The 14,351-nt window shown below is 47.8% G+C and overlaps 1 protein-coding gene across 2 annotated transcripts in view; it reads left to right on the top strand.

The window, feature by feature from the left end:
• The window catches only part of LOC135824741 (GTPase-activating protein and VPS9 domain-containing protein 1-like), a 34,290-nt gene extending 21,464 nt beyond the window's left edge, over window positions 1-12,826 (top strand). The window contains exons 12-15 of one of the 2 annotated variants that reach the window (XM_065337448.1): window positions 7,729-7,843; window positions 9,548-9,620; window positions 10,331-10,396; window positions 11,352-12,826. In XM_065337448.1, the coding sequence (XP_065193520.1) occupies window positions 7,729-7,843; window positions 9,548-9,620; window positions 10,331-10,396; window positions 11,352-11,678 (581 nt within the window). In that variant the 3' untranslated portion in view covers window positions 11,679-12,826. Of the gene's footprint in view, window positions 1-7,728; window positions 7,844-9,547; window positions 9,621-10,330; window positions 10,397-11,351 lie in introns of those variants that run through there. The other variant, XR_010554936.1, reaches the window with a different exon arrangement.
• Window positions 12,827-14,351: the final 1,525 nt, after the last annotated feature.

The raw sequence follows: 14,351 nt of genomic DNA, 5'->3' as shown, positions 1-14,351 counted from the left end.
ACCTTTACACTGTCACCGTGTGTGTGTTCAGTGTTCTTTACCTAAGATATTGTGTTATCAGGATATGAGAGTGTTGGTGCTTGGTATCCTTAAGTAAGCTGTGCCCGCGGCCGGGAAGGGGGGGGGGGGGATGTCTATGTGAATTGCAGCGACTGGTCCCTCACGGTCGTGATTTACAGCACTGTTTGTGAGAGTGCTGGTGCCCAGGGGATTGTTTTAGCAGGATACGATAGTGTTGCTGCTGGACAGCCTTTAGCGAGGCTGTGCCTGCGGGGCATGCCTATGCAGACTGCCGCGACTGTACATGGTCCTCGTGTGGTAGTGATTTACAGCGTTGTTTGCGCGCGTAATTATAGCTTGCGGTCGGCGCATCTTGCGTCCGCGTCATGCATTGACCTTTTCTGGCCGGACAAAGATTGAACAAATCCGGGTCATCGGAAACGATGCTATGCATCACTGGTGTAAAGTACACTGCTTCTCATTCCGTTAGTACTTGCACCGCCATTTTATAGCGGACAGCCAGCCACGAACAATGTCCGAAAGGATGCTATCTGTTTGATATGGTGACAGGAATCATCTTGCCAGATGCAACTAGAATGAAGTTGAGGACACCAATGCAGCTGTACTTGTGGTTGATAAATACGGTGGTCAACACACACCTGGCAATATGATGCAACTAGGCTCCATTTCTTGTTGTTGTTGACGGTAGTCGTAGTCGGCGATGCATACAATCAATCTGATTGCGGGTGACCTCTGATTCTTGCTATTGCGTCGGAGATTCCTTGGTAGGAGTGCTTGCATGTTAACATCAGTTAGCAAGAAACAGGAGATGAAGCGTGATCTACATCGATGACTATGACTGTCTGATGAAACCAATGGATTGCAGGTCATCACATTGATCGTGACTTGACCTTGTGCAATGTTTTCGACGGGTGCTGCACCCAGATATCATTCTCTGTGCTATCCGCTGGCTCATGCGTTCGCGCTTGACTCGATCCTGACATCCGACACGCAGCTGTTGAATGTCGGCCCGCCTGTGTCGAGGCCACCCCTGGAGCTTATGGGGATGTGTCATCCCTTGCAGGCTTACACACACCTGCCTGAAGGCACGCGGCAATCGCAATCCTCCAGTTCGTATACCACCTATCTATCCGTTACACCATCCATGCAGCAATCCATCCTTCCGTATAATCCTTCAATAATTACACAACTGTGTAATCGTTCATGAAGGCTTTAATCAGAAAGTCTACCTTTCTGTCCATCCATCCAGCAATCCATCCATCCATGTATCCAATCCATCAATTATGACACAGCTGTGTAATTCTTTGCGGAGACTTCTAAATCAGAAAGGCTACCTTTTTATCCATCCATCCATCCATCCGTCAATCTATCCATCCATCCTACCTTCCGTGTATCTAATCCATCAATTATGCCACAGCTGTGTAATCGTTTACTGAGACTTCTAAGTCAGAAAGCCTACTGTTTTATCCATCTATCCATCCATCCTGCCTTCCCTATATCTAATCCTTCAATTATGCCACAGCTGTGTGATCATTCAGAAAGCCTACCTTTCTTTCCATGCACCCACCCACCGATCGATCCATGCACCCATTTATCTATCTCGCTAGTCCGTAGCATATGCACAAAGAACCGGGCTTTCTTGACCAGGTGGTGGTTCTATAGGACTGATACCAATATCTGAAGGTGATAGTGCCAACATGGTGTTGTACTCGATATGATTAGTCTCTAAAAGACAGGTGGTCACTAGGGCAGGTGGCCACTCCATGTGCAATGTACTGCAAGACATGTATATAACGAGGAAGCAAATCTAACGTTTTAACGGACGACATTTCTTCGTTATAATAAGATCCGTTGAGGCCATACTGCTTCATATATGCTGTGTGTGGATATGGCAGAATACTGCAAGATCGTTAACATATCTTCTCGTTAACCTATGAATTTTGGACAATCGTTAAATTTGCGACTCGTTATAATAACATGTCTTGCAGTAGGTGTTGCCACTTTCCATTCCTCGGCCCACCGTCAGCTTCTTGTACATCTGTCAGCCTCAGTTGGGATAAGGATATGCAATCAGGATAATTTATCTTTCCATTCTCCATCCGAGTCTATTCAGGACAATAGTTATAGTTCTAGCCCTGGCTGATCATGCAACAAGGTGCAGAACACGGTTTGCTTTCTAGCAAGGCGTGTGCATAACCATTTGGGATGTGTGTGTGTGTGTGTGTGTGTGTGTGTGTGCGTTTGTGTGCGTGTCCCTGATGGACCGATGTCACATCAACCTGACCACGCTGTTGCTGGCTGTGTCCCTGGCCTGCTGTCTGCCATGTGGTGTTCCAGTGATGAGTGGGAGATCACGGCACCCACCAACAAGTACAGTGCGTGTGTGTGTGCATTCACACACACACACACACACAACGTGGCATGTGTGCTGACTCACCGCTGCGTCAATACAAAGACCTCCATGCGTGTGCGTACGCTGTTAATAAAGTCCGAGTGAGCTCTATTTAGACCCACACACATGCAAAAATCTGTATGGAACTATGAATCGCTGCCATGAATACGTTAGGACGTGTAGTTTGAAGCGGATCTGGACTCCTTTACTTGTCGCTCATATTTCAGGCGGTGATTGGTGGTTCTCCAACAGCAGTAACGATTGATCAATATGTGGTGCCACTGTCATTAGGCGATTCTGCCTCGTCTGGTTGCCACTCGAAATAAATACAAATTACAAAATACAATATAGTCTTGACATGTCAGCGAGGCTGCGAATGGCCTGTCGATTCAACCTTGCTTTCCGACCTGCCTTCGAGGCCAGCGTTGTCTTCGTGACCTCCCGGTTCCACGTTTCATGGCTGCACCTGCTCGAGTCATGAGCTCCGTTTGTCTCCTGCTAATCAGCATGAAAAGGCCAGATGCTTTCTGTCCTTTCTCCTTTCCCATCCACTACCACGATTTGTTTGTGTTCTCCTTTCGGCCCGGGGCTTCCGCTTCCCTCCTTCCTTGTTCTACAAACGATTGGCTGTTGTGTGTTAGTGGTTTTTCCAATGCATTCACTCTGCTGCTTTGACGGGCAGTCATTGGGCGTGCACGTGTGTGTGTGTGTGTGCGCGTGCGCGTGTGTTTCTGCCACTTCTACTGCTGCTGCCGTGTAAAAACTGACTGGCATCATCTGTGCAATGATCTCCTGCTATATCTCCCTTGACTCCCTTGCTAAAATTGCAGTCAATTGTTGTGCCGCACTTGCAGTGTTCTGTTATTACATGATAATTATTGAGAGTGGTAATTGAGTCAACGATGCACCTCAATTGTGTACAGTCCATGAGCTGCTGGCCAGTATGAGTGCAGCCTACTAACTTCAATCACTCAGTCTTCATAGCCACTCTATCCCATTGCTGATGTGTATTGTTTGTCCTCCTGGTTACTTGCTCCCTTGGCTTGGCTGTCCTTCAAATTACCAGCTTCTTGGCTGAGAGCAGTAGGTGAACAATGCGTTCAATGAGGCGTGTAACGATGTGTCTTGATGTGTCATTGCACTTGCACTTGCTCGGCAGCTCTTCTAGTACTGTATCTGCTAGCCTATGATTGAGTGCACCAGCACCAGCACCACCAGCAGCAGCAATTCTAATGCCAACAGCAGCAGCAACCACGTGGTGTAGCGCTGTTCTGTGTTCTAGTGTTGCTTCTGTTGCCCAATGGGCAAGTGTGGACATTTGCTAGTCATGTTACCTGTTGCTGCTGTTGTTGTTGCTACTACTGCTGGTAATTGTGGTGTTGCTGCTACTGGTAATTGTGGTGTTGGTGCTACTGGTGCTGCTGGTGCTGGTTCTGCTGCTGCTGATGCTGCTGCTGCTGATGATGTTGCTTCTGCTATTGCTGCTGGTAGTGATGCTGATGAGATGCTGCTGCTGTTGCTGCTGCTTGGCACACCTCCTCCCTGGGATATAAAACCTGCGCTTTGTAGCTGGGGTACTCTATCTATCCAAGGTAAACAAAAAAAAACAGGAAAAAGAAACCCAGGGTCCTCCAAAACTACAGTACTGTAACTCCACTGTAAAGAGGCATGCTTGTTATGCCCAAGGCACTAGTACTGAAGTAAAACTCTACATGTAGTACTGAAGTAGTAGTAGTAGGTGTGCACTGTAAAACAAAGTGTACATTGGATGATAACATTTCACAGCCAACCTCTCTGACAGTAGGATATGGTTTTCGATTAGCACCACGCACAACCTATCCAGTTCAGTGGGTGATCAGCTATGCAGGCACAGCACTGGGTGCAGTACGCACAAGTCTACTTACAGATAATTAAACAGCTTTGGCGGACTGCCGGTGTTGAGCCGAGCTGGCCTCTCTTCATTGTCTCCTTTGTGCCTGGCTTGGGACACAGCAAGGCACTGATGCACGATCGCACTCCGAGCAAGACTGTGTCAACTTCTGCGCCGGAGGAGAGGTAGTGACACTTCTTATAAAGGAAGGTGTCCTGGGTGAAAGAAGCTCAGGCAGATGGCTCCCGTTGCCTGCCGGGAAAGGAAGCATGGCATGAATGGTTGACTTGGCGGGAATCCCCACTCCTGCTCGCATACATGCTTAGGCAAATTATGTTTATGAGGAGGCCTTCCAGTCCCAATACAACCGACTGCTCTAAAGTTCAATTTAGTGGCTATAATTTGGGATTGATCTGTAAGCTGGTAGTACGCGCTGTTCCACAGGGGTGAGGTGATTATATCCTGTTGGCCTGCACCTTATATACATGCACTGTCTTGCTGGGCACACGTCCAGTTTAGCTTTCTCCTGTCCAGAGGTTGGTTTGGTATTTCTCTCCTCTCGGCTGTGTGGTATTTTCCCTTCCCTCCTTGGGATTTCTAGTACCTGTACTGAAATCAGATTCCAGCTTTTGTGACCATGATTATGTCTACGCTCACTGCATTGACTTGCACACATGTGGGCATAGTGCTGTGCGTGCTCAGAGGCACGCTTTCCGCGAGCATCGCGTCGAACGAGATCCTAGCCCCGGGCTCGGAGACGGCCGTGGACACGCTGGATGCCGCTACGCTAAACAACCATCTCGAGGCGGACTTCGAGGACCTGCTGGCCCGGAACGCCACCGCCCCCGACCTGGGGTACGAGGTCCCCGACGACGCCGCCCACCGCGCCCCGTTCCGCTTTGGCCAGCCGGACCCGTACTGCCCGAGGCCGTCCATCAAGGTCTGCCTCAACGGCATGCTGATGAAGTGCACAATGAAGCGAAAGATCAAGATGCTGCGCACGCCGCGCGCCTGCGAGCTACCCTGCATTTTCTCCAGCCTGGACGTGTCGTTGCGCAGCGGCGAGCACTTCATCTGCCTGCAGCGCCACTGCAACACAGCAACGCCCGCCGCCCCGGACAACTGCCGCTGTCTCAAGTGCCACAACGGCAATCTGGTCGCCTACATTCGCCGAAATGTCTGACACCGTAGTATCACTGTGTAGAATTCATAGGCCCTGGCGGGAAACACCCTCGCCATCTTAACTTCCTGAAGATAGTCGTTCCGCTGTGCTATTTGAGTTTTACCAAACGGATCGGGAACGCACTCAAAGCGGCTAGCAACCTTTTATTCCTTGCTCGCACACAGAGGACGAGCATTTCATTGCTTGTGTGTTTGAGTGTCTGATCTACTCTAGAATTCCAACCCCCAATCTCGTTCTACTAGCTAGGATCATGCGACTTTCAAATTTTCGTAATTTTCAATTTTCCGAATGGTGGCGGTAGGGTTCATGATAGTGATATGTACCTCGGTGCTGCCCAGTGCGTAGCATACGTGCGTGCCTAGCGTCCCCATAGTAACTGTTCTAGGCATGTTTGACTGGAGTGTAATCCTTTGACTCTACGTCCTTCTTTGCTTGGCGTCGGCGATGTAGGCAAGGGACTTTGGTGTGGGGAATCCCGGATACAACGTATTCTCTCTTTGTGTAGGATATCTGCGTACTGTTTTGAGGATGCTGCATATCCGTTTCCGTTCATTCGGCATTGGGTGTAGAGCATCATGACCGCAGGTGTGGGTGATTTATAATGTCCCTTTAAAAGAGACGTGTTGCTGTGCTGTGTTCCATTGAGCTGGTGTTGGTTAGACTAGGTGTAGTGTTGTGTTGTCGTGTGGTGGAGCGGCGTCTACTTAAACTAGGGTGTTTTGTTATTATCGTTTTGCTAAGGAGTTGACTATTGCGCTGTCTTTAAGCTTTCTTTCAGCTTGTTCCATTTCATTTTTGAGTTTTCCTTGTTCCGCGTGCATTCTGCACCGGACGGAGCGGAGACGTGGCATTGTGATCGGGTTGTGTGCGCGTGTGCGTGTGTGTGTGTGTCCTATTTAGTGTCACCATGAAGCGTATGGATTACCTTTCACCGTTCTCTGCATTAATGTTTATGGCATTGTCTACCCAATGCTGTAGACAGCAAGCTGTTTCGGCCATGAAGGCCTCATCAGCACAGCTACGAGCTTAATAGGCCGAGCTACCAGCCATGGTGCAAAGGAGGCGCCACAGACACTAAGATCGCTCGTCGCTCTAGCGCCAGAGTGCTCAAACTACGAAAAGTAGCGGGCAACAATGCGTGGCATAGTTTAAAAAAATATGATAAATCCCTTAAGCAGCACAACCTTTGCCACCACTACCACCAGCAATGGGTAGTTAACGGGTTGCCAATTGGCCGCAGTGGAGGTTTTGTACACGGGGAAGAGTATATTCAGTAGAAAAAGTGGGCATCTTGTGGGCTCGGTCTACTCTAAAAAGCACTTTACTTTAGTCCAGCCTGTACTTGAATGGCAATGTCAGACATCTGCCTGAGCAGCCAGGTGAAATTGTCAATTTTCCATGATGTCTGACAGGTATTTGAAATTTTGAATGTGTCTACCACGTGTAGCACCATGTCAACCTGCCTGTATGAAACATCTGCAGTTCATTCATCTGAAGCTGGAAATATGACTTTTTGGTGTCTCACGCATACTTACTATAAGATTCTTCCTGGCTATCTCTGGGGCCGGAAAAGACCAGGAATAGGGAGTTCTGAATTTGGCCGGGTTTGAGAATATTCAGAGAGTTAAGCCGTGGTCAGATGTATGGATAGGCAGGTTCTAAACCCAGATTTTTTGAATTTGGAGTGGGTTTGGGGGTGCAACCAAGATTACTCAATCTCCAGACTCTGGCTAGTTTTACTTTCTAAGGTCTGATCAGCGGAGCGTCGAGTGACTGATCACAATCAATTCTAGTCGGAACTAAGTTTTTTTAAATATCAGCTCTGTACATCAAGGTCAGAGTGATTCAACTGCGAGAAATACAGCTAACTTTACATGAAAGCATAAAGGCCTTCACACAGGCTACGGATACAATTTAAACATTCTTTCAAATAAATGTCTCGTTCCTTCTTTATCTTCCACCCCTTTCTCTCTCTCTCTCTCTCCCTTCTCTCTCTCTCTCTCTCTCTCTCTCTCTCTCTCTCTCTCTCTCTCTCTCTCTCTCTCTCTCTCTCTCTCTCTCTCTCTCTCTCTCTCTCTCTCTCTCTCTCCAGCCATTTCTCCTTCTCCCCTCTCTCTCTCTCTCTCTCTCTCTCTCTCTCTCTCTCATGCTCTTCTTGCCATAACAAAGTTCAGGATATCAAAAAATGAATTAATCGCCTCCTGTTTGTACGATCTCTATTCTGTCATGTGTGTGTTTCTCCGTGTGTATGTGTGTGTGTAGGCATGTCAGATGACGAGTGGCATTCCGGGCAGTTGGCCGTCGAGCGGTACTGCTTTGGCAGGATTTACCGCAGTGCATTCTGGCCGAACGGCGAGACCGACAAGCTGCGAGACAGGTGCGTATTCTCCTCCCCCGGCCACCGCCGCTACAGTACTGTCGGTCACCGAAGGACTGGGGAGTCTGCCTCTTAGCCTAGGCCGTTCTCATTTTCATATGCTGCAGCCAATACCAGGGCTGCCACTTGCTCCGATTCTTCGGAAATCATCAGATTTTTGATCGCCTGTCCGACAAACCGACCGATTTTGTTCCCAAAGAGGGACAACCGATTATTGTATTTTGAGCGCTTTTTAGTCCAGTTGGCCATTACTTCATAATTGACATGGTTGTAGTGCGTGTGCTGGACAGTTAAACATGTGTTCTGGGGCCCCAACAGCAAGCCATTTTCCTAAAAAAAATGTCACCCTGCAATACGCAGTCGAGTCACCGTGAATACACTGGTATGCTGTGTTGTGTGAAATCCTAGCCTGTTCGTTCTTCGGCGCCCGACAGTACTGCAGGGTCTCTGGTGAAAGTTTTGAACTGCGCATCGACTGCATGTCAAGTTCCGTACACATATTAGTTTCATCATGTTTGAGCAACACCATAGTCACACAAAGTATCAATTCTCTAGCAACTCCTTCGTGTCAATATTGAGGATTTCATGACCGGGATGTTTTCGCCCAAGGTTGTGAAGGAGGCGCCGTGTGTCTCTGGCCGTGGTTTACCCTTCATATGTGTGTGTCCACATTGATTGATTGATTTTTATTTCACGGATCCTCCAGAGGCAAATAGATGCCTATCGAAGGGAGTCTCCGAAGTAAGTATGGAAAATGAGAAAGTATGTTCGTAAGGGAGAAGAGGTAGAAGATACATTAGAATATAGAGTACAGAAGAAGTAAATTCAGTACTTCGGGTAGTACATTGCATGCTAATCATAATGAGAATTAAACATGGGTGGGTGGGTGTATGTGTGTGTGTGTGTGTGTGTACTCTATATTCTAATGTATCTTCTACCTCTTCTGCCTTACGAACTGCTTTCTCATTTTCCATACTTACTTCGGAGACTCCCTTCGATAGGCATCTATTTGCCTCTGGAGGATCCGTGAAATAAAAATCAATCAATCAATGTGGACACACACATATGAAGGGTAAACCACGGCCAGAGACACACGGCGCCTCCTTCACAACCTTGAGCGAAAACATCCCGGTCATGAAATCCTCAATATGTGTGTCCCATATGGTGCAGTGGTATGTGCAGCGATTTCCAATCGATAGATTGCGGGTTCGATTCCCGACGATTATGGTCACACACGTCTTTCTTCTCTTTCTCAGACTCTTCCTGACTTTTCTTTCATTCTCCTGGGTGGTTACCAACAGCCAGTGCATGCCGGAGTATGTGGTGTGATGTGTGTGCGGGAAAAAAAAAATGAAAAAGACCAAAAAAGGGATTCACTGGCCAGAAAATGTCACTCCAAATAGCTGTATGGTGTAGACCAGGCTGAATAGTGACGGTCAATTCTTCAGCCTTGCAAGCTGTTGAATAGTGTAATCCCAGCACAAGTTGCTATGGCTTCTGCCGTAGCATTGCTATCATCGCCTCCGGCGATGGGCGTCAAAGGTCAAAGGTGTGTGTGTGTGTGTGTGTGCATGCGTATGCATGCGTGTGTCTGTGTGTGTCTGTGCCTGTGTCTGTGTGTGTATGTGTGTCTGTGGGTGTTTGGGTGTGTCCATGTGCATGCATGCATGTGCACCTGCATCTACGCCTGCTTACTCTTTCCAGGCTGATCCGCGAACACATTGAGAGCCTGACAAAGTCCATCACCGTCTTCCACAAGTCACTGCAGATTGCACCGGTAAGCACGATGCGTGCGGCCATTACTAAAATGCAGCCGCGTTCCCCGTGCGCGGCGGCGTCTATGGGTCTATGTTACCAGTACAGTCAGACCTGGCATAACCGCACACACATCCGTTTTCCACAAAAATATCCGGATAGGCGAGGGAACCGGATAATCAAACACACATACTGTATGTATGCATGGCATACACTGTAAATCTGCAACCAGCTATTTTCTTCCGGATGGCGAGGGATCCGGGTAAAAGCGGACCGGATAAGCGAGGTCTGACTGCATTTTATGAGACCCTGGTTCTAGTGCTGGTCTATGACAGTCCGGGTTTTTCTTCAGACTTTTCCCATGCCCATAAACTGATGAATGTATACCCGTGGTGGTACTTTATACTAAGACAGAGCCTAGTACACCACACAGTATGACACTGGAGCAGTGTTAGTAGCAGTGTTAGTATACAGTCCACTCCACTTATAACTCGCATGTAGCGAATATCGTGATAATAATTGCAGCGAACCGTTGTCCATGTGCCAGTTTGAACCCACAGTGTTAGTGCATTTCTGTGACAACAAACTTTCTCACCTGTCTAACTGGCTTTCTGTCTGTTCATGCTGTCTGTCCGTCTGTCTGTTGCTGGACTTGCCGATGTGTGTGTGTGTGTGTGTGTGTGTGTGTGTGTGTGTGTGTGTGTACGTGCGTGTCTATGTGTATGGTTATAGAAATACTGCGGCCAAGCTCCCTGGCCAGCGGCGGTGACCATTCTCAAGCAGCTGTGTCGCTACAAGGTATGTACATGCGTTAGGGTCCCTGTCTCCAGCACGACGTGGCAATGTTCACGGTGCATTGGGGGTCCTGCCGGCCTAGCCTGTACTGGGTGTAATTCGATGATGTCATCTTCATTTGGTCCGTTGATTCATAGTACTAGTAGGTTCTTTCTTGGAGCAGACGAGAGCACACGCCGCTTGCGAACACCAGCATAAACAGTTCCCCAGCAACACTGTCATGCATGTATAGGCTGTAGAGGGTGATATAGGCTATTGTGAGTGCTATGGGTTGTAGCGGGTGTTTCAGGACCGGCGGAAGCAGTTTCGATCGGTTCGGCTATATCCCAGTCTCTCATACTGTAAAAGCAGAAATTTTCGCTGGTGTAATATTTTCGGTATTCGCCAAAATCGGCGGTTCGGTAGCGGGAAATTTTCGGTAACACCCGTTCTCCCGGTAAGTGTACTAGTTCTACATGTATACAGTATTGGTTGTACCGAAAATTTCGGTGCGTTTTATTTTCGGTAAAAATTGTCGGCACCGAAGTTACCGAAAATAAAACACCACCGAAAATTTCTGCTTTTACAGTATATTGCATTGGATATGGAGGGGATGCACATTACCTCCTCAGCATTAACCACACGTTGGTGGCCAAAAAATTGATCAGGTCACAGCCTGACCAGCTGGACTGGTTCCGCCGGGGCTGTGTCTAGGCTGTAGTGGGTGCTGTCGAAGAACACTTGACAAAGTGGCACTCCATTCATAGTAACTGGTGGCAGGCTGTGTAGTGCTTAGGCTGGTGGCGTCTGCATGCTTTGTACTAATGCTGCTGCTGATGTTGCTGTTGCTGCTGATGATGCTGTTGCTGCTGCTACTGCTGCTGCTGCTGCTGCTGCTGCTGCTGCCGATGTTGCTTGCAATGACCTCACCACCAATCCTGACATGACTTGTACCGGATGCTGTTGCTGTTATTCTCAGGCGCCCGTGGACAAACTGAACGTTGTGTCTGACTGCGCTCAGTGCATCATGCTGCTCCTGTCGCGCGCCAGTCGCTACTCGACGCTAAGCAAGCACCACGACGACGGCGTGGACGAGGCGGAGATCGAGCACTCGGTGCCGGGCGCCGACGATCTGTTTCCCGTACTGGTCTACGTGATCATCCAGGCCAATCCCCTCGCACTGCTGTCCACTGTGGCCTACATCGAGAACTACCACCGCTCTCGCATGCAGGGCGAGGCGTCCTACTGGTGGGCGCAATTCCAGAGCGCCGTCGAGTACATTAAGACGCTGAAGATCGACGCGTGATGCGGCACGAATCCAACCCCACTGAGGCGCGACACGTCGAGTATGCAGGCACACGAGCGGGCAAATCGTATCACCTCAGCCATAGTTCTTCTTCACAGGTCAATGCTTGCCCTGTGCAGTGCTCCCGTTGGCAGATCAGCATGGAACAGACAAGTGTGTGTGTGTGTGTGTGTGTTCGTTGAACTTCACAGGGTGCTATATCCCTGTGTGGTATGGGCCACTACCGACAGCACTACCCATGTGAATGTTATGTGTACAAGAATGCCGCTATGGTTGCCCTCGTCGCTATGGTTGCCCTCGTCAGAATCTGGCAGCACTAGTGGAGTTCGGTGACCAGAGCAGTCCGAGGTTTTGACCCCGTGCTACCCCACTATGGGGTTTGTCTTCAAATGATTGTGGCGATGCTAACTTATTCTTGTGTAGACGCAACATGCCCCCCCCCCCCCCGTACACACACACAAACAAGCATGCACACAAACAAGCATGCACACACACACACACACACACACACACACACACACGAATGCCGCAGGCATGCTCAAAGAAGCGTGGTCAGGCACGTACGCACAAGTGAGAAGAATTGAACACCTGCTACTGAGGTGTGGTGTTTTTTCAAGGCCCAACAACGTCTAGGCTCAAGAGCAACCTATTTTTGATGATTTTTTAATCTCATTCATTTTTTGAACCACTGTACTAGAACATTCTAATTTTGTTCTATTTTTGTTCTATTTTCAAATATATGGCGTGGGGTTTTAAAACTTCGAAAATATTTTTGATTTGAATGTCCTTGCACGCGTACCTCCATTTTCAATCCGAATGGTGTGTGACGATTGCTCTCGCCATTCTTTTTTGAAGATATTCTTTAGGCTTGCTTCCGGGGAACACTTCTATATAATGCATGGCTTGCAGTGCACCCGGCTGCCCCATAGTACACATCCAGCTGGTGCGTTTTGATATGCAGCATTCTTTCCGCACTGTTCAGCCGCAGACATACTGCCCATTGTCCTGCATCGCCCGATTTGTCCACGGTCCTTTTACGTTTTCCTCTTTCTCCTCATTACATTTTCACTATGTGCCGTGCTCGATTACAATCATCCATGACGACTGTTGCATGCCACTCCAGTCTTCTGGCTATGCAATTAACCAGATTCATTCTATTCTGTGTGGGGGGGGGGGTGGGTCTCTCTCTCTCTCTCTCTCTCTCTCTCTCTCTCTCTCTCTCTCTCTCTCTCTCTCTCTCTCTCTCTCTCCCCTTCTCTTCTCTCATTTTAAAATTAATTCGTTGGGTGTGAACTCGGATGGAGAGCCAAGGATTAACATTAAAATGAGAGAACCATAAGTTTACAAGTTATCCGTTTTGTCCAATACGTATCTAATATGACTGAGTACGAGGTCAATATAGGAAATAAAAGCCGAGTAAAAGACCGAGGCGAAGCCGAGGTCTTTTACGAGGTTTTTATTCCTATACTGACCAAGTTAGAAGTCAATATTAGATTTATCACGACAAACAGTCCGTATTTCAAATTCCAAAACGATAACCTCATGAATCCCGGTTTTATGATTGCACAACCGTTGCACCACCACCTACTCATGCAGTGACAATGCTGCACTAGGCACCGTTCAACTGCGCAACCCCTAAGCAGTCAAATATAAGCAGTCAATAGCCCTAAGGAGTGAAATATGCAGGAATATTTGACTGCTTAGGTATGGCAAAAATCTATGTGAGTCAATACTAAGGGACTGGGAGTGATAATAACGATGATAAGCAGGATACTGTTGGGTCAAAATGTGCAACAATTAGAACAAAACTGACTGATGTGATACTGACATTCAACGACATGATGCTTAGCTGCATCACGTCTGGAAAGCGCAAGCCAACACCATTCCAACTTGGAAGGTTCTAAGTTATGAAGTAACGTGAGAAAGGGGAAGGACTTAGGTGAGCGCACTCTAGACAAACCGTCCACTGTATTATTCCAGAAATGCAACAATTTCTGCCGCCATTATCGGCAAAGGGCCTAAAACACACACACACACACACACACCACCACCACCACACACACACACACACACACACTAGCCCTTTCCCAAAGATGCTCGCCACTTTCTCGCAACCTTTTGTTGTTTTGGAAGAAATCGCAACTTTCACAACTTTACCTCGGATGTTGAGCCAATTAAATTATGGTGAAAAAGGAGGGCAAAATGACGATTGTCTCAGTACTCCTTTGTTAGTTTTGTGCCATTTTGTCGCACTCGCTGACTGTATACGATCTGGTTACGTTGGTGGACAGTTAGTCATAACTCGTAACATTTTGTCCTTCTCCTTTTTCACAACTTTCTTCATTAAACTACTTCGAAGCTTTTTCCGCAACTGTATGCAGAGAAGCGCCTGGGATGGAGGAGACTATTGAAGGTCCGCTTCAACAATAAGCGCTGAAACATTGCATCAAATCATAGTGCCAAGTGTACTTCAACCAGTACAATGTACATGTACATGTAACACGTTTTTAGTTTATTATTATTATTATTATTATTTGAAACTCGGGTATTGAGCCAATAATAAAAAAAGTAGAAAGGAAAAGGACATATGGAAACGAGTTAAGAGTAACTCTCCACCACAGTAACTAGATATTATTATACAGTCAGAAAGTGCAACAACTAGGCACAAAACTG

This window comes from Sycon ciliatum, chromosome 9 (genome assembly GCF_964019385.1).
Source record: "Sycon ciliatum chromosome 9, ocSycCili1.1, whole genome shotgun sequence".
NCBI classification, from domain to species: domain Eukaryota; kingdom Metazoa; phylum Porifera; class Calcarea; order Leucosolenida; family Sycettidae; genus Sycon; species Sycon ciliatum.
This window is presented reverse-complemented; position numbering and strand designations above follow the sequence as displayed.